General features: G+C 42.6%; 1 protein-coding gene across 1 annotated transcript in view; it reads right to left on the bottom strand.

Annotated features, from left to right (window-relative positions):
• Positions 1-8,399: 8,399 nt before the first annotated feature.
• The window catches only part of LOC138973202 (dopamine D2-like receptor), a 45,119-nt gene continuing 33,052 nt past the window's right edge, over positions 8,400-20,466 (bottom strand). The window contains exons 3-4 of the mRNA XM_070345911.1: positions 15,370-16,457; positions 8,400-12,283 (exon numbers count right to left, since the gene is read on the bottom strand). Of these exons, the coding sequence (XP_070202012.1) occupies positions 12,027-12,283; positions 15,370-16,457 (1,345 nt within the window). The 3' untranslated portion in view covers positions 8,400-12,026. The remainder of the gene's footprint in view (positions 12,284-15,369; positions 16,458-20,466) is intronic.

Raw genomic sequence — 20,466 nt, 5'->3', positions numbered from 1 at the left:
GGTGCTTTTCATTTGCTTTTTGAACAAAAATAATGTGTTGTTGCTCTCTCACCTCCACACACACACACACGCACGTACGCACGCAAACACACACACACACACACACACACACGCTCTGTCTTTTCCCTGTCTCAAGCAGTTTAACACATTCGCGAACAAATAATGTTCATAGTTGTGTGAGCGTTTATTGACAAAATGGTGAAAGAGAGACCATACAATATATATGATTATTATGATACTTGCACAACAGTTTCGCGCAAGGAAAGGTATCGCGTTAGGCGCTCTGCATTACTGCCTTTGCGGTCACTGGTCTTCTGACGTCATCATGGTGGCATGTCAGTTTAATCATATCGTCACACATTTCACTTTCAAACAGAACATAGAAATCCGGCGATAAACGCGCGTCATTAATAAATTAATCTACACAATTATTCGTAACGCATTTTTACGGGCAGGTTTGCGGATATTCAGGGGAAACACTCGCAAACACACAAGCGCACATTTGCAAAAACTCCGCACAAGAACGCAGGTATATGCCTAGCAATGTATGAAATAGCATTGATTGCACACTTCAGTCCAATGTTGAATTAGCATCAACAGAGAATACAATACATTATCAGTATAACAATATGGCCGGGTGCCTCCAATTCATCACAAGCAATGCGATTAGAGAAAGTCTGAACGTTTGGGATTCTTTCCAGGAAATATTGAAAACCAGGTCAAGTATCAGAGACACGTCTTGCATGAACTCAATTTACACTCACACTTTGTACTGATTATACAATGTGTGAACCAGTAAACAACAGACAATTGTTTTAAATAACAATGATATAGTCAACCATGACAGAACCACACTGGCCATGTGTGACAAAGAATTGAACGCGTTCTTGTTAGTTCTGTTCATTGCAAGAAACAGCAATCACAATTCAACGACATACACATTTTACAGCAAAACAAATATACAGATGTCTGCTCGCACTGTACATAGATGTTCCGTGGTACAGTTGCATTTTCACACTTGGTGTCAAAGCACACCATTTCTGTGAAAATAACTCTCTTGTTGATAGACAAGAGATTTTGTCGATTAGACCATTGCAACCGTCGTTAATGTCGCTTGTAACTGGGGTACGGATTAATCATCCTGTCTTTCTTTCTTTATTTATTTGGTGTTTCACGTCGTTATCAACCACGAAGGTTATATCGCGACGGGGAAAGGGGGGAGATGGGATAGAGCCACTTGTCAATTGTTTCTTGTTCACAAAAGCACTAATCAAAAATTTGCTCCAGGGGCTTGCAACGTAGTACAATGTTTTACCTTACTGGGAGAATGCAAGTTTCCAGTACAAAGGACTTAACATTTCTTACATACTGCTTGACTAAAATCTTTACAAAAATTGACTATATTCTATACAAGAAACACTTAACAAGGGTAAAAAGAGAAACAGAATCCGTTAGTCGCCTCTTACGACATGCTGGGGAGCATCGGGTAAATTCTTCCCCCTAACCCGCGGGGGGTATTAATCATCCTGCTAAAATTGCCGTTTTAATATGTGTTAACAAAAGTGGATCAAAATAGAAGTGCTCAACTACCATTACTATCAGTCGACACGCGGTGATACATATGCCCTTTGACCGGGCTTTTCTTTGGGGTATCCAGTACTAAAAATAAAATACGGGATTCTGGGAAAGCTGTTCAAGGGCACTTATGCAACTATATTCGATTTTCAAAACACGACTCAAAACCTTTGGAATAAATAAAAATAAAATAAAATACAAGAATAAAGAGTTCAGAAAAGAAGAATAACAAGTTGAAAATTTGAGAGAAAAAAGTTTTACAAAATTGTTGCTATTTACGGGACTCGAACTCGAGACAGCCGGAACAGGGGGCAAACATACTACCACAGAGCCAACCCGGCTCACGACTCCAAGGCGTGAACTTAGAAAGTTGAATGCAAACACATTACACGTGTATTCTCGAGCATGTGTCAACTCGTCGGTTTCCGAGTTTCCCCGTTCGTATGTGTGTTTTCTTGATTTCATCATTACATGTAGTCGCGGTGATACCCATAGGGCATTTTACAAAAGCTGATGTTACTAACAAATAGAATGGGTTATTCTGGGAAATTGTCCGCTGGAAGTAGGCTACTCAATAATTATGCAACTTTTTGATTATTTCGATTCATTAGATCATCCAAAACGTGCGGAATGAATAAAATGAATAAAATACAAGAATTACGAGTTCAGAATGTTTTGTTTTAAAAGTTCAAGGGGCATTTGCTGCACTGTAATTTAGAAACACCTGCAATTATTTGCTCAAAATTTCTCCGAAACTATGCCAAATAATACCGGCACGGTGGCCTAGTGGTAAGGCGTCCGCCCCGTGATCGGGAGGTCGTGGGTTCGAACCCCGGCCGGGTCATACCTAAGACTTTCAAATTGGCAATCTAGTGGCTGCTCCGCCTGGCGTCTGGCATTATGGGGTTAGTGCTAGGACTGGTTGGTTCGGTGTCAGAATAATGTGACTGGGTGAGACCTGTGCTACGACTTCTGTCTTGTGTGTGGCGCACGTTATATGTCAAAGCAGCACCGCCCTGATATGGCCCTTCGTGGTCGGCTGGGCGTTAAGCAAAAAAACAAACAAAACAAATGCCAAACAATTAAATGAATTTTAATCAGCGAGCGGTTTGCATCGCCCAGCTCTCCTGTCAGGAGTCCGGACTTCCGGTCGTCATCATTATTTATTTAGTTTTCATACATACCCATTCGTTAAAGCAGATTAACACCGTTGGATTGGGGAAAACAAACGAACAGTCTAGCTAACGCACGCACATTCCGTGCCACACAGGGCTAAAACGCTTCGCATAACAGAAACAAACACAAGGTACGTTGGAGAATATTGTGATGAAAATGACTACCAAACACAGCATTTAGATTTAAAAAATAGAACGCCCAAACATTTATGCTAAGAGCTTCCTCGCGTGTGTTGTCATCTTTTCAACTCCCAAAACGAGCTCTGTAGCTCTTGGCCCAATTTCAAATCCGTATCTCTAGGAATAGCGCATGAAATATTCAGGGTCGAAAGGTAGGACAAATACGTCAAAATGTGAATTACTGTCTGGGATTCCTACTCAAAACACAGCCATTTTCAATTTGAGTAACTCGGCGCTCAAACGTTTATTTTAAGGTATTCCTGGTGTGTGGTCACATAATTACAACCCCCCCAACCTGAACTGTAAAGCATTTGAGGCGATTTGAGACAGTTTTCCTGTTAGATATAATCCCTTTAAGCCTAATTGAAGCGTTGGTCGGACGTCAATCAACGATGATCACCTCGAAGTTTCGAGTAGAAGCCTATCAATGTGTAAACAACCGGATTAATTTAAACGTAGCGTGAATTAGTTTCAAGATAGCCATTTGCCCGTATAACATTGGCCACTTGGCATATTATGACAGGCAAAAGATACATTCACGTGTATCACGCAAACAAACAAACACATTCAACATTCTTTTACACCAGCAGATTTTAGTTGTCAGGCTTATGAATTAAGCTTTTCCAATTTACCTGTCGTTACGCCCCAAAATCTGTTCGGTTTCAGAACATCTTTGAGGCATAGGTAAAAATATTGCTACATGGCAGATCTGTGCACTTGTCACCGATAACATTGATATTTATTTGTTTTCTTCTCTGAAAATAGCAGTCTAAAAAAGAAGACGATAAAATCTAAAGGAACGTAATACTTTGGCGATGGTTAAAACTGATAGCATGTTGAATTGTACACACACACACACAACATCTAGCAGTTAACTAATAAACGAGTATGTGCACAAAACTAATCTCTCTCTCTCTCTCTCTCTCTCTCTCTCTCTCTCTCTCTCTCTCTCTCTCTCTCTCTCTCTCTCTCTCTGAATTCTAATTTCACAAAAAGTTCCATTCAGAACACTAACAATGAGAACTACGACATCATACTATGCATACGAATGTACAATACACAGCAAAACGAAAATAATAAAAAGGCATGCAGAGCTCTATTTTGTCTAAAAGTAGACCGGTAGATAACTAAAGTCACTGTAGACCCGTATTACTCCAAAACAGCCTTGGGACACCCAAGTATTCAATTGAAACAAACACACCGACTACAGAAAATAAGAACTGAAATGACCAAAGCCTCGGCAACTGCTAGCCCTCGACTTTGTCCAAGTAAAAGGGACGCAAAAACACAACCGATTTCTCTCCGTATAGTATCGAAATCTTCTCTTTCTCTCTCTTCGAAAAAACCCAAACGTGCGCGGGAAATATTTTTGAAGTCATTTGATCATGGACTCACTGAAGCAATGAGAGAGCCATCGTAATCAATACAGTTTGGATGTATGGCAGTTTCTTGTTTTTCCTGCTGCCGAATCATAACCTGTACTGGGTCATTGAGTTGAACAATATCCGGACAAGTGTCTTTGTTAAAATTGTGTGTGTCCTACCCAAATTCAGTCACAACCTCTGTTTGACCGTATTAGTTCAGTCCTTGTGGGTATACTCGATGTCTCATCTTCATTTTTGATGAACAGGTATGGTGTGTGTGTGTGTGGGGTGGGGGGTCATATATGGTCAGACTATTAATTTTGCCGTACTATAACAGATGAAAAAATGTCTCCATCCGATTGTTTGTTGTTCAGTTAAATGCTATTGACATTCTCGTTAAATGTATATGAAGACGTATGTACATTGAACTTGTATTTTTTTTTTTTTTACTACTATGCTTATGTTTAACAATTTTAACCACACTCGGCATCACGTCATTTATGTGAAGGACTTGGCCAGCCATCGTGGAACCGTGTATAATATTTTACATTATTTTGTCAGGAACAATTTCTTTATGCAAAGAACTCAAGAAAAAAATTATAAACTAAGTTCTTTATTTTGATAAGTTATTTCCAGTAAAGGCATCAGCACTATCATTTTGATCTTAATTGCGATCGTATCAAGCAAATCCTGTTAAGATGTAAATACATAACCACACTTACTATAAGCAACGCTTGTGTGGTCCCAAGTGATTCCCTCGTATTCCATATCACCCTAAATTTACCCGAATAAAATCTGGATGTAAATTAAGACATAAAAAACGTTTCGTATTGGTCGATACAATACTGGACGAACCAGAAACTCAATAAATTGTGAATGTTGGTACAAATGGCCTTTCGTTAAAGTCAAGCTAACATTTGGTAACGTATCGACAACAAATGTCCCCTAATTAGCTGTTGTTGTCGCTGACGGCGTCAAACCCGAATTACGTTTCATTTCAAGTTAAGATGTCGTCCTTACAGTTACGCCAGGTCTCGCCAAACGTAACCCGGGGCATGTTTAGCTAATAACCGGTACTTACGCGCTCTTATAGATAAGCTCGTTTTATAACCCTATTACATTCATAGAACATTTACAAAACTTAATTTGAGGGCAACAATCATGATATGGGAACAGGTTGGTACGTTTCGTGTTGCGTCCCTTGCCGAATGAAAAGATTAAATGTTAACAATATGTTACATACACAATGTGAGGGCTGCTTCCCAGCTCCACCGTCCCTTTTGTCAAAAGACGCTCGCGTAGAATTGTCTTTCACATGTACCAGAATAAGACTCTCAAGTGAGAGACTTGATTTCCACTGTTCTCTCTCCTACGCCTAATCAGTCTACTGAAGGATACTTCCGGTGGGGACTAGAACGAATAATGAACAGTAATTACGGCAGTTTCCGATTAAAGTTCGTTTACCTCTAAAACCCTTTGTTGGGAACTAAACGACAGACACACAATTATGTTGTAAAAACGCGTTGAAACGAAGGACACAATAAAAAGCGCGGTTACAATTCTATACAGCGCTTGAAGCATCTCACACACATCAAGATGAAGACACGCACACACGCAAGGGAGATAAATAATCAGCTTGTATCCGGAAGCAGGTCGCCGGCAACGTACAGAGATGTCTGAAGATCAAGCTCACGATTTTAAATGAAAAATGGGGATCTCTATTACTAACCCCGATTTAGCCAAAGGCTGATTTCTTAAAGCAGCTATGGTCGCTGTATTTTTTGTTCAGAGTAATATTCTTTCCTCATACGAAACTAGAAACGTTAAACGCGTGTTTGGTAGACAGAACAACAGAAGAAGAAATAAACCCACCTTAGATAACAAACAAAACCTGGATTAAACCTTGAATTTGAAGACAGAAATTAACTCCGTAGCCTGATTTAGTACTCGTAGCTTTGACTTGCTGAACGATACACTCGACCCTTTCGCCGTTTAAAGCAACCCTGTTTTTAAACTTTATATCGTACAGAAACTTTTAATTTTTTCAGTCGACATAGTTCACCTGAAATCGATGGCTTGATCTGGTACTGTATTCAAGAGAAAGAAGAAATCCAAGGTCTGTTTCATTTCCTCGTTATTTCGAAGTTCAAAAGAGTCCTTCGGCGGGAGAAGATGAGATGACAAAATTGACTTCTCCTCTTTCAATAGCGAGACGTACGTAATGTGATCTTTCCACAGAAGAGCAAAAAAGGGAGAGAAGCGTACGTACGTCATTCTTGAGGTAGAGCAGTCGGAAAATGTTCGCCCGAGCAATTTTTCAGAGAAAATAGATTTTGATAACAGGTCTAGACCGGGTTCCTCACCCTCTCCTCAAATTACAGAACGAACAATTCTTTTAGTAGAACTTTTTTTCCGGGGAAAGCGGGGAAGAAATTCTACATTTTAAGTAATTTGATGTCCGAGTCAACTACTCTCCATTGCCTTTTAAAGTTAAATGTACCAGCATTAACACAAGTGCCTTGCTTTTTTGACTCACATGCGAAGCAAAAGTGAGTCTATGTACTCACCCGAGTCGTCCGTCCGTCCGTCCCCCCCGTCCGTCCGGCCGTCCGGAAAACTTTAACGTTGGATATTTCTTGGACACTATTCAGTCTATCAGTACCAAATTTGGCAAGATGGTGTATGATGACAAGGCCCCAAAAAACATACATAGCATCTTGACCTTGCTTCAAGGTCAAGGTCGCAGGGGCCATAAATGTTGTCTAAAAAACAGCAATTTTTCAAATTTTTCCCATTTTCTCTGAAGTTTTTGAGATTCAATAGCTCACCTATATATGATATGTAGGGCAAAGTAAGCCCCATCTTTTGATACCAGTTTGGTTTACCTTGCTTCAAGGTCAAGGTCACAGGAGCTCTTCAAAGTTGGATTGTATACATATTTTGAAGTGACCTTGACCCTGAACTATGGAAGATAACTGTTTCAAACTTAAAATTATGTGGGACACATGTTATGCTTTCATCATGAGACACATTTGGTCACATATGATCAAGGTCAAGGTCACTTTGACCCTTATGAAATGTGACCAAAATAAGGTAGTGAACCACTAAAAGTGACCATATCTCATGGTAGAAAGAGCCAATAAGCACCATTGTACTTCCTATGTCTTGAATTAACAGCTTTGTGTTGCATGACCTTGGATGACCTTGACCTTGGGTCAAGGTCACATGTATTTTGGTAGGAAAAATGTGTAAAGCAGTTCTTAGTGTATGATGTCATTGCTAGGTTTAGTTATTTGACCTTGACCCTCAAGGTCAAGGTCATGTCAAGGTCAAGCATGTGAGTCGTATGGGCTTTGCCCTTCTTGTTGTTAACTCATTCTCAGCAATATAGCAATTGTTACTAAGTAAAACTGAAACACTGATGACAGATCAATGAACATTATTCAAAACAAACAAAACCGACAGGTAGTTGTCTTCCTTCTATGCATGGAACAAATGACTTTCAACTTTAATAGGTTTTCCTGATTCATACACGTAATGATTCTGATGTCTTGTGAAATACAACAAAGGAATTCCTTATTGTATTGTTATGATTATTTTTGGAGGCTTCACTGCCGGACAGTGGCACAATCAACATAACAAATAGAACAATCATTTGCACATACACTCACACTCAAGCTCAAATGTTACTTTAGGGGGAAAATCCAACGTAGATTGTCCTCCTCATATAATATATGACATAATCATAAGATCAACAACCGTGAACTATTCTGTGCATCAACTCCCTGTAATGCAAATTGGGAGAGGTCACACAGCAAAGATGTTTTCTCTCATACTGAGAGTATTTTGCATCACAATAAAGAACAATGCAAACGAAATACACACACGCAACATACTTCCCAGACAGAAGGATTAAGTGTCTTGCATTAATGGAAGTCAGTACACTTCCATTAGTCCTCGTTCACTTGTCACTGTGAACTTTGTACACAAACAGGAAGGAAGGGAATGGTTTACAAAACAGCGCCTTTTTTGTTTTGTTTATTCTCTTCCTTCAGTTCGTGAGGGTTTGTAAGAATTAGAAGAAGCAACACAAAAATCGCTCGCAGAGCGTCAGTCATAGAATCTGCACAGAATCACAAACGTCACCCACGACAACGTTCGATAGTTGGAGGGAGACTATTGTATGGAATCGAAGATCTGTAACTTGTAAAAACTATCACAAAGCCATGAGGGACAAAACCATATATCAATCAACGTGATCTTGTAGGTATTTCGGGGCTTATAGTATCACAAATATTGAGAACTTTCTATTTCTGAAACCCTGCTATGATAACAAAGTGTTTCGACAGAACTTACTATAGAGTAAGTTAAAACTGTGATGGGCTTCGTTTGACTCAAAGGTTAATCAGCACAATACTGTTAAACAAAACATTCCTGTAACACAGACACGGTCATCATAACACACCAAAACAAAGCAAAGTCTCAAGCGCTCCTCGCATATAATATTCTTGTGAGGGAGACTTCTGCAAGGATTTCATAGACTTGCCATACCTATTTTGTGATACGTTCTCGACCCCACATTGCGATACTCGAGGAATGCCTTCAAAACTTCACACAACACTGTCTTTCTGAAATCAAGTTCACACTCATTTCATAGAGACGTTGGTTAAAGATGAAGACCACAACGGACATTTCTGAAACATCGAAAAGAGTTACAAAACAACTCAGCTGCATCGCTGATGTAGCCTTGCTCTGAATAGCCAGTATTTGCAATTTGGAAGAATGATCCTGAAGGCCCTTCCTTTTTACAGACGAGACCCAAGGAAACATTTACAGTACATCCAGATTCAACTGTTCTGATGCTTTGATGATCCCACATAAGTCACTCTGATTTCTAGATAGTTTTCACACAGCACGCATCTTGTATAGGATAGTCACTCATACCAGCTTCTCCCGTGCACCGACCTAAGTCATCTTCACATCCACCTGGCCCAGCAGAGTTTTCTTGCAGGCTTCTAACATCCCAACAAGACGAACCAGAGACTGCTTTGTATCCCATGAAACTGTACTGCCACGCGGCGACAAAGCCGGAGCAGACACGTTTCCGTCAGATTTATTCCGCAGATGATTTTGCCGCAGTAGTCTGTCTGAATCTTTAACCGGGCCGTTTTCATTCCGTCCAGTTCGACTGAAGCCTATTCCCAATCCACTTTTTTCAAGTATCAATGTCTTAGCGGAAATGTGCTGCGATCATATCCGACTATTTCTACAAAGGATTCTAGTAAGAATTTCATACAAAACCGTTTTCTGAATTGCATTTCGCTGGACTGACAATGTCAATCGATTATGTGAACACGTCTTACTGGAAATACGCATTTGTGGAGTTCGAAGTTCTCCATGGTACCACTCGAGCTTTGCTTTGGCCACTCCCCGAGTAAAGTTCTGTGATAACCAATGCTTAGTGTGTTCCTGAACTTTAAAAGTAGTCCAGACCGAGCATAACACGATGAAGATGACTAGCAGTTCACCTGTATGAACGTTTCACAAACAAAATCTCGGAGTTGAACTCGTTTCCAGACGCTGCCATAGCCAAGTTGTGTGTGCATCTTGTTGAAAATGAGCATTTCAGCTTGAAGACGTCCGCAGACAGAGCATGACTCAATAATGATTACTTCTACTACAGTTTTATTAAAAGCAGCAGCTCATTAGAACATCAATTATTTCCGGCTATTGTCAAAGCACGGGTTTGTGTTATTTTTGTAGGCATTCCTGAATTCTGCTTAAGGTCTGCTTAATCTCTCTCAGTTCACTTCTTCCCTAAATCAGGTCTTGACAATGAAACCACGCCAGCTACACTGATTTTTGGCTGTTCTGGGTATGTAAGGATCTGCTTGAAGGCTCTTCCGGTTGAAGGTTGGTTTGTGTAATTTTTGTAGGCATTCCTGAATCCTGTTTTGGAAGGCTTTTCTGAATTCTGTGTTGAAGAAGATGTCGAAGACAAGGTTTTTTTAACAATGATGTTAAGTCCAATCCCACGAGGAAGGAGATAGGCTATCAGTTCACCATTACTTAAAACCGCTAACGCCAAACCTGCATTCATATCTTGCCATCGCCAGAGCTAGCTTCTGTGAGAACCCTTTGAAGCTTTCCTGAGCTTAGCTTGTGGCAGCTTATTTCAGACTGATCAGTCTAATATTGAGTGCTACCAGTTCACGTTTATCAGAAACAGCCCATTAGATTAGATCAACACTCATCTGCGGCTGTTGCCACAGGCAGGTTCTGTGAGGATCTGTTTGGAGGCTTTCCTTAACTCTGGGTTGACGCTTGGTTCAGACTGAACATGGCCTGATACTGAATCTTCCCAGTTCACTTTGACTGAAAGCATCTAGTGTGATCAACACTCATCTGCGACTGTCGCCTCAGGCAGGTTCTGTGCGGATCATTTTGGGATGCTTTTTTGAAATCAGCTACAAGACTCAGATTCAGATCACACATCAATCCCCACGCGATGCTTTGAAGCAGGGCCTCACATCCACGTCGGACATCGGACATATGAGGATATTTTTTTCAAATGTCCTATACATTTTTCATGCAGGAGGACAAATGTCCTATTGTTTTTTGTCACAAAGTGGTCAATGTCCGATTATTCTATCATTTGATCCGGACATCGTCAGTACTTCTCAATTTACAGTAGTTTGAATGCTAATTTATTGATGTACATGTATTGCGAAGCGATGTGTAGCAGACGAAATTAGACACTTTGTGCCTCTAGTACCAAAGAGTTTCCAAGGCTCGCAACTCGGAATGCTCGAAGCCAGTTGAGAGTTGCCTCCCTTCGCGCTTTCCCCGAAAATAACAAACATGCCGCCTAAACGAAAACTGATCCCAGAAAGGGGACAGAAGAAATTACACTTCAAGTCCCTTCCCTCATCATCTGTCAGTAGCACGGAAACTGAGCTTCCTCCAGCCCCAGAGCAGTTAGAGCCCGATCGCCCAGGTGAGAATGTCGATCGCGATAGTCAAACATCGGAGCCGAAGAAAGACACTACCCCCTCCCTCACCCCCACGCGTAACTTCGTCTCAAGCTTGATGCGTGTGTACCTGGAGGGGCCAAAGGATGACATTCACAAGTCACAGTGGGTGGTGAAGGTTGTTGAAAAGTGGACATCAACGAGGAAGCGAATACTCTTCAGCAAAAGAAAGGAACCAACACAGTAGTTGAAGTTCAGAGACAGAAACACTGCACTGACTCGATGTAATTTATTTTATATTTTCTGTTACCTTTTTGCCAAGAAAAGTATTTTTGTTCTTTTACCCTCGTGCCAAGAAACTAGTCAAGTTTAATTATATTTACGTTTTGTTACGAGAAAAAAATGTCCTATTGATTTGGTTTTGTTCAGGACAAATGTCCTATCACTTTTACATTGGCCAGGACATTTGTCCTATGCTACCTCTCATGGATGCGAGGCCCTGCTTTGAAGATCTAACCTTCAAAACTGGTTTCGATCAAACATGAAGCAATACTGAATCACTTTCATTCCAGAACAATGTCTCAACAGATCCTACACCACCCGCACTCATCAACGGCTATAGCCGTGGCAGGGCAATGTGTGGATCTTCTTGAAGATTTCCTTGAACTTCAGCTTGGAGAGCAGTTCAAATCAAACACAAAGCCATACCCATTCACTTTCCCATTGGAACAAGGTTTTAACGGATCCTAAAAGACCCACACTCATCTACGACCGTGGCCGTGGCCGTTGCCGTGGCAGGGTTCTGTAAGGATCTTCTTGAAGGCTTTCCTGAACTCTGGGTTGAAGATGGTGTAGATGACAGGGTTGAGGAAGGAGTTGATGTAACCCAGCCAGACGAAGAAGCCGAGGAGCATCTTGTCGAAGTTGCAGGCAGGGTAGTCCTTCAGCTCGTAGCGTATGCAGATGGCGTTGATGTTGTTGATGGTGAAGAAAGGCACCCAGCACAGCAGAAACCCGCCTGCAGAGGGAAAGAGAGAAATGGGGTGAGAATAGAAAATTGAACATACAAAATTAAGAATGGCTAGTTTACTTAAGCCCCTCACCCCTCGTGGAATATAGACCATACACGAGGGACCTCCATAGTGTTATATCCTGTGCTTTTGGCGCTAGCTGCCTTCAGGCAAGACCCATCTTCTTGGTGTCTGACTGAAGGTCTTGTCGCCATAGTTTTTCTTGTTCTTCAGATAGTTGGTTATTGTTTTGTTTTTTATCGTCCTTACACGCTATGTGGCCACCCGGGACCGATGCATCTTCGGCAGCTTGAACCATGGTAAGTTTATAGTACGTTTGATCATAGACAAAACATAACATTTACCAGAACATCGATCTTTGGAGTGGACGAACAAGAAACACAACAGACACACAATGATGAGGAAAAGATTAACACTAAGCCTAGGTTGGTGGGTTCGCTCCTCCGCATATGGCAGGAAGAATGACTCGGTGTCTGCGTGTTTCACCTTATGTGTTAGTCGCCATTGTTTTACCCTTCTACTAGTATATATACAGATCTGTATACACATTTATTTCCGAATGGTTTTATTCATTTCACAGCCATAAAACAGCATTTCTGTGCCTTCCTGGTAACATACCGCTTTTAAGAAAAATTCACTTCACAAACCTACACAAACGCAATCCTCGTATCTCTTTTTCTTCTGTAGATATCCCCCCTTCCAACACACACTCCTATTTACTCGTCCCTACACAAACAGAGAGAGACACACGAGAGTTTGCCCTGGCTGTGCATGTTTTTTTGTTCGGAATTGCAAAAAGACCACACACAAAAACACAACTAAGCGAGTGACTCCGTGCTTTCAGGACCCTGAGAGATTCCCATTTCTCACTAACACGGTCGTCCCTACAGCACATTTCCTGCTCAAAGATAAAGATTCTGCAATTTAATTTAGAAGCAGTGGAATCACGTACCTCTCTTGCTCGATTTCAAATTAGATTTTCAAAAGCGACAATGCCCCCGTCCCTCTCGCTAACTCCACACCACTTTTCCAATCCCTATAGATCTACCCCCGTTTTTATTCCTCATTCTGGCTCTCGTAGCCTAGCCCTGTCCAGACACAGGCAACGAAATGGTCTGTTGACCGGGATACACTTCCAGTGCATGAACATCTTTCGCCCTCTTTGATTTGATTTAACTAAACCCCTGCCTTCGTCTAGACACACATTCTCACGTTACGAAATCCCGCCCCATGCTTTATTCTATCCGGCAAGCCCGGGGTAACTTACATTTTATGTGGGCTACGAAATTTATGCCTTGCAGCAGAAAGCATCACATGTAATCAAATTAATGTCGGAAACTCGTTTATAGTTCTTGGATTTAAAGCTCTATCATTCCCCTTGCGCAAGGAGTTGAAATTCCTTTTCACATTCTGTTCACTTTTCTGTATCTGGATTGCTATGTCTCTCCTTAGGCGTGGGTATTCATTCAAAACCCTCCGCATATCCTTCTCTCCTCTCTCATCACGGACAGACAGACAAACACAACAGACATACGTATACGTGAGCTGTTTGTGAATGCAAAATGACGTAAAAGCGTTGTGGAAGAAACATGAATGTTCGTGAGTTGGGGGATTGCTTAATTTGCATACCTTTCCTGTAAAGCAAGATGTGCTCTCAGGCTTCAAAGTGCACACTATACGGGTGTTTGCAGTCGGGAACAAATTGGTGATGTGTTTCATATTAATCAATTAATCAATCAATCTATCTACCAATCAGCCAGTCAGTAACAGCGGAGTAAAAACGGGAATATATTTTTTTAAATCTCCATGGACAGAAACTGCATCTATCAACAAAGATCAAATTTCATCTGTTTGTGACCAAGTCTGATCAACATTAATCTGTTTAGGGAAATCCTCTGTCAGTCAGGAATATTTGTCTCAAGTTGCATGTGGTTCTGTGAGTATCATCAAGTTTGTGACACATAAAACAACGTTAAAGGTTCAGGGGTACCTGCGATGAAAGGACACTGTTGAGGCCAGTTAAAAGTGTACCTCACTGCAGGTGGCCTAGGTCATGACAGGCATATTGTGGTCAAGATAAAAGACAGAGAGAATCCTGAAGGTGTATGGGAGATGCCCACTTACCACATCACAGCTACCACTATAGTCCCATAATAGACGAATTCAGGAAATAAATCTGTCGGATATTAATGGGTTGTGCAAATGTTGCTTTCCCTTGTTTTTCTTTACTTTTCCACAAAACTCATGAGGCAAGCTACACAAGATAGTGTATGCAAGCCTCAGTGTGTCCATGGAAACAAGGAAAAGCAACTCTTCCACAACCAATAAACACTTCACATAGCTATTTTTTCCGAATATCGTCTATTATTCTCGGTGAGAGGGGGAGCGAGATGTGAGAGATAAATATTCTTTTCATTTGTTTCATATATTTTCATTACTGTATTGTCCCATCGATAGGACATTCGGAAATGGGGTGCAAAAAGCGACGTAGAAAGCTTGACTAGGAGCGAGTCAGCAGTGTGAGCTTCCGTTTGTAATATTCCTTGTAGCGAATAATAATAGTAAGACTACAGTAAGAATAGAGGACCTTGGTAGAGCACTGGACTTGTGATCCGCGAATCACAGGTTCGAATCCGGCTCATGTGGTCCCGGGTCGGATTCGAACCTATGATTCGCGGATCACGAGTCCAGTGGTCTACCAAGTGAGCTACCGGGCCCCCAAACGACTCTCGGTCCAGCTTCATTCTGGCGTTGCCCATCTCCTCCTGCCCTCACCTTCCCCGCCCCTGACTGCAAATAACATGAACATGTGCTAGGCAGTTGGGTCATCTGATGGATTTCATCTCATCTCCCTGACGAAATCCACTGCAAAACACACTCACCAAAGACACCATGATACTTGCATAGCACCTGTCCTCTCTTTATACAAAACACTCTGGAGAGATACGAACGAATGATACTAATACTTTTATAGAATCTCTGTCCTCACCTAACACCAAATTCACTGCGACCGATACTCACCAGTGACACTGTGATACTGTTATGTCACATTTGTGTATATTTGTGTACTCACCTAATACAATGGCGAGCGTCTTGGTGGCTTTCTTCTCCCTCCGAGACGAAGACTTCTCCTTGCGCTTGCGACTGGTGCGCATGTGAAAGTTAAACTTTGTCACCCCTTTCTTCTGACGCGACGAACCATCCCCTTCCTCATTACCATCGCCCGCCCCCGCGCAATTGTTTTTACTCTTGCCGGGCTTTTTGCGAGCACTTCCCCCAGGGGAGGTGAAAGGAGTCTCTGCCTCGTTCGAAACTCCGGAACCACCAGACCCCGTGGTGGTGGCTTTCCCGCTACCCTCCCTCCGCTCCGCAGCGGCCGCTCCCGGGTTAGCGATGAGCTCGGCACCCAAGTCGCCGTCGTGGAGGTGGTGGTGACAGGTCATGAGCTGGGTGGCGTGGTCCGGCGTGGGCGGCGTGCGCACATTGGCGTTGCTGTCGTCGTCGTCGTCGTCGTTGTGCGAGTCGGAGCCGGAGGCGGATGGCACGTTGCTGACGGAGGTGTCGTCAACGACGGGAGGAAGCAGTTGGCGGCGCGCGCTGCTGGCCGTGGTGTTGTACGTGACTCGACCATTGTCCATCTTGGCCAGACCCGTCTTCACCGTCGGCTCCGACTGCGGCAAGGGCGGGGGAGGTGGCGGGAAGGGCGGACTGTCCCCACCGCTGTGCACCACCGCCCCGTTGCCTCCCCCTGGGCCCGCACCACCACCACCACCACCACCACCCGCATCAACAGCACCAGCAGACGCGGCAGCCGTAGCGCCAGTGTTCTCTATAACACTCTGCAAGGCGCGCGCGTCCACGGTCTTTTTCTTGGCCTTCTTGGCCTTCTGGGCCCGCTGCCAGATGACGCGGTAGATCTTCCAGTAGAGGAAGATCATGATGATGGAGGGGATGTAGAAGGAGCCCATGGAGGAGTAGATGATGAAGTCTGAGTTGTAGAAGAAGCAGTCGCCCTCGATGCGGTCCGGGGAGTAGTTGACGCCGAGCGAGATGGGCATGGAGATGGCCACCGAGATGATCCAGGTGATGGCGATCATCACGTACACCCGCTTTGAGTTCTTGTGCTTGGCGTACTTGATGGGCTGCGTCACTGCTATGAACCTGTCAACCACACAGTGACGGTGTTAGAGAATAGAGCGAGTCTGGATTAAATGGTTTTACACACACACACTTTTACTCACACGCACGCACACATAAATACACACACGAGCGCGTGAACACACACGCCTGCGTGAACACAAACACACACACACACGCACACACACGCACGCACGCACGCACGCACGCACGCACGCACATAAACACATAGTTTTGTACACACACACACACACACACACACACACACACACACACACACACACACACACACACAACACGATCTGAACAGCCTATGTATCCAATCGCACTTGTCATTACGATCATAATCTGGAGACAAAAACATTACTTTTCAAACTTTAAAAAAAAAGCCATAAATGACCTCAGTCAAGCATGTTATCATAATTAATCGAAAAAAAGCATTTAAGCGAATGTCACGCACATCTTATCTGGAGGGAAACCCCCAAAGATATCATCACCAGCCCCCTAGCCAACCCTGAAAGGAAAAACAATAGCGGACTGTCTTCGAATTCCTGAAAAGGTAGTGTCATGAATGACAGATTTCATCACTGTGATAGACCTGGGGACACGAAACATGGCCGTAGTCTAGACAGGGTCTATATCATTCGCACGAGCGAAGTTCCTGTAGATGGCGCACTATATATCGGACGCTGTCAAGGGGACCATCGTGCTGTCAGAAATGACGCACTGTTAAGTATGGCAAGACAGTGACGTCAAAAGCGAGAATGTCAAAGAACATTGCGCTCTCAGTAATGTAACTGGTGCACTAAACACGGAATACTGTCAAAGGGGAGGAATGCGCTGTCAGAAAAGATGCACTTGAATCGATTGGCAAGACATTGCCGTGACACTTTTAGAAAGAGCACGGTATTCTCAGTTACGATCGCCGATGGTTACAAAGATTGTACATTAGCGGCATGATCCGTGCTACATACACAACGTCGTTCTCTGGAGGGCGTACACTTAAACTGGGCGCACTCCTTATCTTGAAAACAGTTGGGCTCACCATCTCAGGTCTGACCAGACTTTTACATGGGGTGAGACTATCCTGCCACTTAGTCACATACCACAAATGAACAGCCTGGGTGCTCTCTGTGCACACTGCAGAGGGGATGTTTTGTAAATGCGTCCAGTGGCTGTTTATGAAAGTAATTCATCAAACAAAGTTCCACTGAGTACAGAGAGCAGCCAGGCTGTTCATTGTTGGTATGTGACCAAGTGGAGGTATGGTCTTATCCCGTGTCAAAGCCTAGCCAGTTCTAAGATGGGAAGTGTGCCCTTAATGATAACAACAGCGACAATAAGAACTTGATCAACAACAAGAATAGTGAATCTTCAAAGGACAATACTAATCTTAATGGCTCCAAATACATTAATTTTCAAGAAAATACGACTATATTTTTAGTTTTTTTCTCTCAAAATGATATGGTTAAATATGTGGTACAATTACCAAAATAGCCCTGTTCGTTGTAATGATCAATTGGGTGCTGGTATGTCGTGATTGCAGGGCACTGTTTCCGCTGTTCCGTTTCACTTGTTTTGTGATTACATTATATGCTTTCTTTGATCTTCGCATGCATAATACGTAGTGTTGTCCATACAAGAATATCCATTGCATCAATGGTCATCCACGCATACAAAAAAGAAAATCCACACTTCGTAAACACAATTCAGAGAAACAGAAAATGAAGAGGCTCACTTGAAAAGACAAAAACACAGTCACGCACGTAATCAAGGTAAGGAGTCATCGAAAGAAGAAACACTATTTAGAGTGCGCAAACAAAAAGAAGAAGAAGAAGAAGAAGAAGAAGAAGAAGAAGAAGAAGAAGAAGAAGAAGAAGAAGAAGGAGAAGAAGAAGAAGGAGAAGAAGAAGAAGAAGAAGAAGAAGAAGAAGAAGAAGAAGAAGAAGGAGAAGAAGAAGAAGAAGAAGAAGAAGAAGAAGAAGAAGAAGAAGAAGAAGGAGAAGAAGAAGAAGGAGAAGAAGAAGAAGAAGAAGAAGAAGAAGCAGAAGAAGAAGAAGAAGAAGAAGGAGAAGAAGAAGAAGAAGAAGAAGAAGAAGAAGAAGAAGAAGAAGAAGAAGAAGAAGAAGAAGAAGAAAAAGAAGAAGAAGAAGAAGAATAGCAGAAGAAATAGAAGCACAGAGACAGGGTAACAAGGGGAACAAAGTAGAGGCACGGAGGAGCTCATGCAGTCGAACAAATCAATAGAGGGCATCGAGGTAAAAACAAACAAACAAACAAACAAACACAACCAACCAACAAGTCCTCGAACAAAACACTCGAAGAATGAACAACTACATAGTAATTATTAGTGTGGGACAGGGCCGGACTAGGCGAAGAGGAGGGGGGGGTTGCCAGTGGTGGTCCAGGGGGATGTTCCCCCTGGCGGGGTCAAGGGGCAGAGCCCCTTGTGGGGGTCAGGGGGCGAAGCCCCCTGAAGCTGATGGGTAGGTCATATTTTGAGATAGGAAAATGGTCGCTCCTTGCATGAAACGGCATAAAATAAACAATAATAAAAAAAATTAATAAGTGAGGTACATGTTTAGGCTAGGGGGGGGGGGGGGGGGTTGCGCAACCCCATAACCCCCCCGGTAGTCCGGCCCTGTGGGATAAGAACGAGAAGGAAAAACACAATAAAAAGCGAGGGCGTCCACACGGCACAGGAAAGGTTGATTGACAGACCCCAGGAAACGAGGCAGACGACGTTTTGGTTAAGATTCTTACTTCTGTCAGACGCTGGACATCAAAGACAAAGGTAGAGGAAACGGTAGTGATAAAGAAGGCTAGATGGGGGGATTTATTAAGCAGTTTTGTTTCTCTATTCGCACACAGGACTAACTTTATTACTATCGTTAAGTTATTTCTGGCGGCTATGAAACTGACCTAGTGCAACCAAAGCAAGAAATGCGTGACGCCGCGTGCGCGCGCGCGCAAGCACACACACACACACACACACACACACACACACACACACACACACACACACACATACACTCGCACACACACACACACACACACACACACACACACACACACACACACACACACACACTCTTCCGCCTTTACAAATTATACATCAAATTAAAGAAAGAAAAAATAAAAAAACAAGAAAGAGATGTTATTGGAACGTTAAATTACGACCAAAAACAACAACAACGTTCACTGATCTTCTTAACAGTTTTTGGATTTAAATAATTTAAATATAATATAATTTTTAAAAATCCAAAAACATTCATGTAACAAATTTAACCTTGGTGTTCAAACATAAGGAGAGTGAGCGTACTCGGTGCTTGAATAATTTTGTTCTTGTTACTCGAAAATATCGATTTTTTGATGAACTCCAATCTTCTCGCACTTCATGCCTTTCCCATGTGAATTCCGCCAAAGCCGTATCCCATATCAATCTATATGTAACCAGTTCTGGATCTGCATTTGCTATCTTAGCTCCCCTGACTTGATTTTTGCCTCTTACCCATCCCCAGCCCTCGTTCGATCCTGTTGTAATAAAGTTAAGTTTCTTTCTCTCTCTGTGCCCAACCCCCCCCCCCTCCCCCCTCTCCCATCAACCCTCCACCACTCCCCAACCATCGATTCCTCTTTTCTTTTTTCTTTCTTTCTGTACTTCTCTTTCTTTTTTTTAGCATTTAGAATTTCAGAGTCTTTGTTTCTATCTTAACTACACTCCACCCACCCACTTTTCTGAGTTCTTAGATTTTTCAAGATTGTCTGAACCAATTTCTTTCCCGATTTGCTTTCTCCCACCAATCTCTCCTGTGCCATCAAAACCATTGCACTAATCTCACTATAGCAACCTCAGTTCTCGATAGCATCTTTCCTGGTAGCATTTGTTCTTGCCTGCACAACCGTATACTGTCCTTCTTTCCCTCTTCGCTTCTTCCTTCTCTCTCCCCATCTACTTGACTTTCTCTAGCGGCACGATTTTCCTATGGGCAATGGTTATCTCCTCCCCTCTACTCAAGTTACTTTGGAAGCA

This window comes from Littorina saxatilis, linkage group LG8 (assembly GCF_037325665.1).
Source record: "Littorina saxatilis isolate snail1 linkage group LG8, US_GU_Lsax_2.0, whole genome shotgun sequence".
NCBI lineage: Eukaryota > Metazoa > Mollusca > Gastropoda > Littorinimorpha > Littorinidae > Littorina > Littorina saxatilis.
Note: the sequence above shows the minus strand (reverse complement) of the source record. Positions and strands in the feature narration are given on the sequence as shown.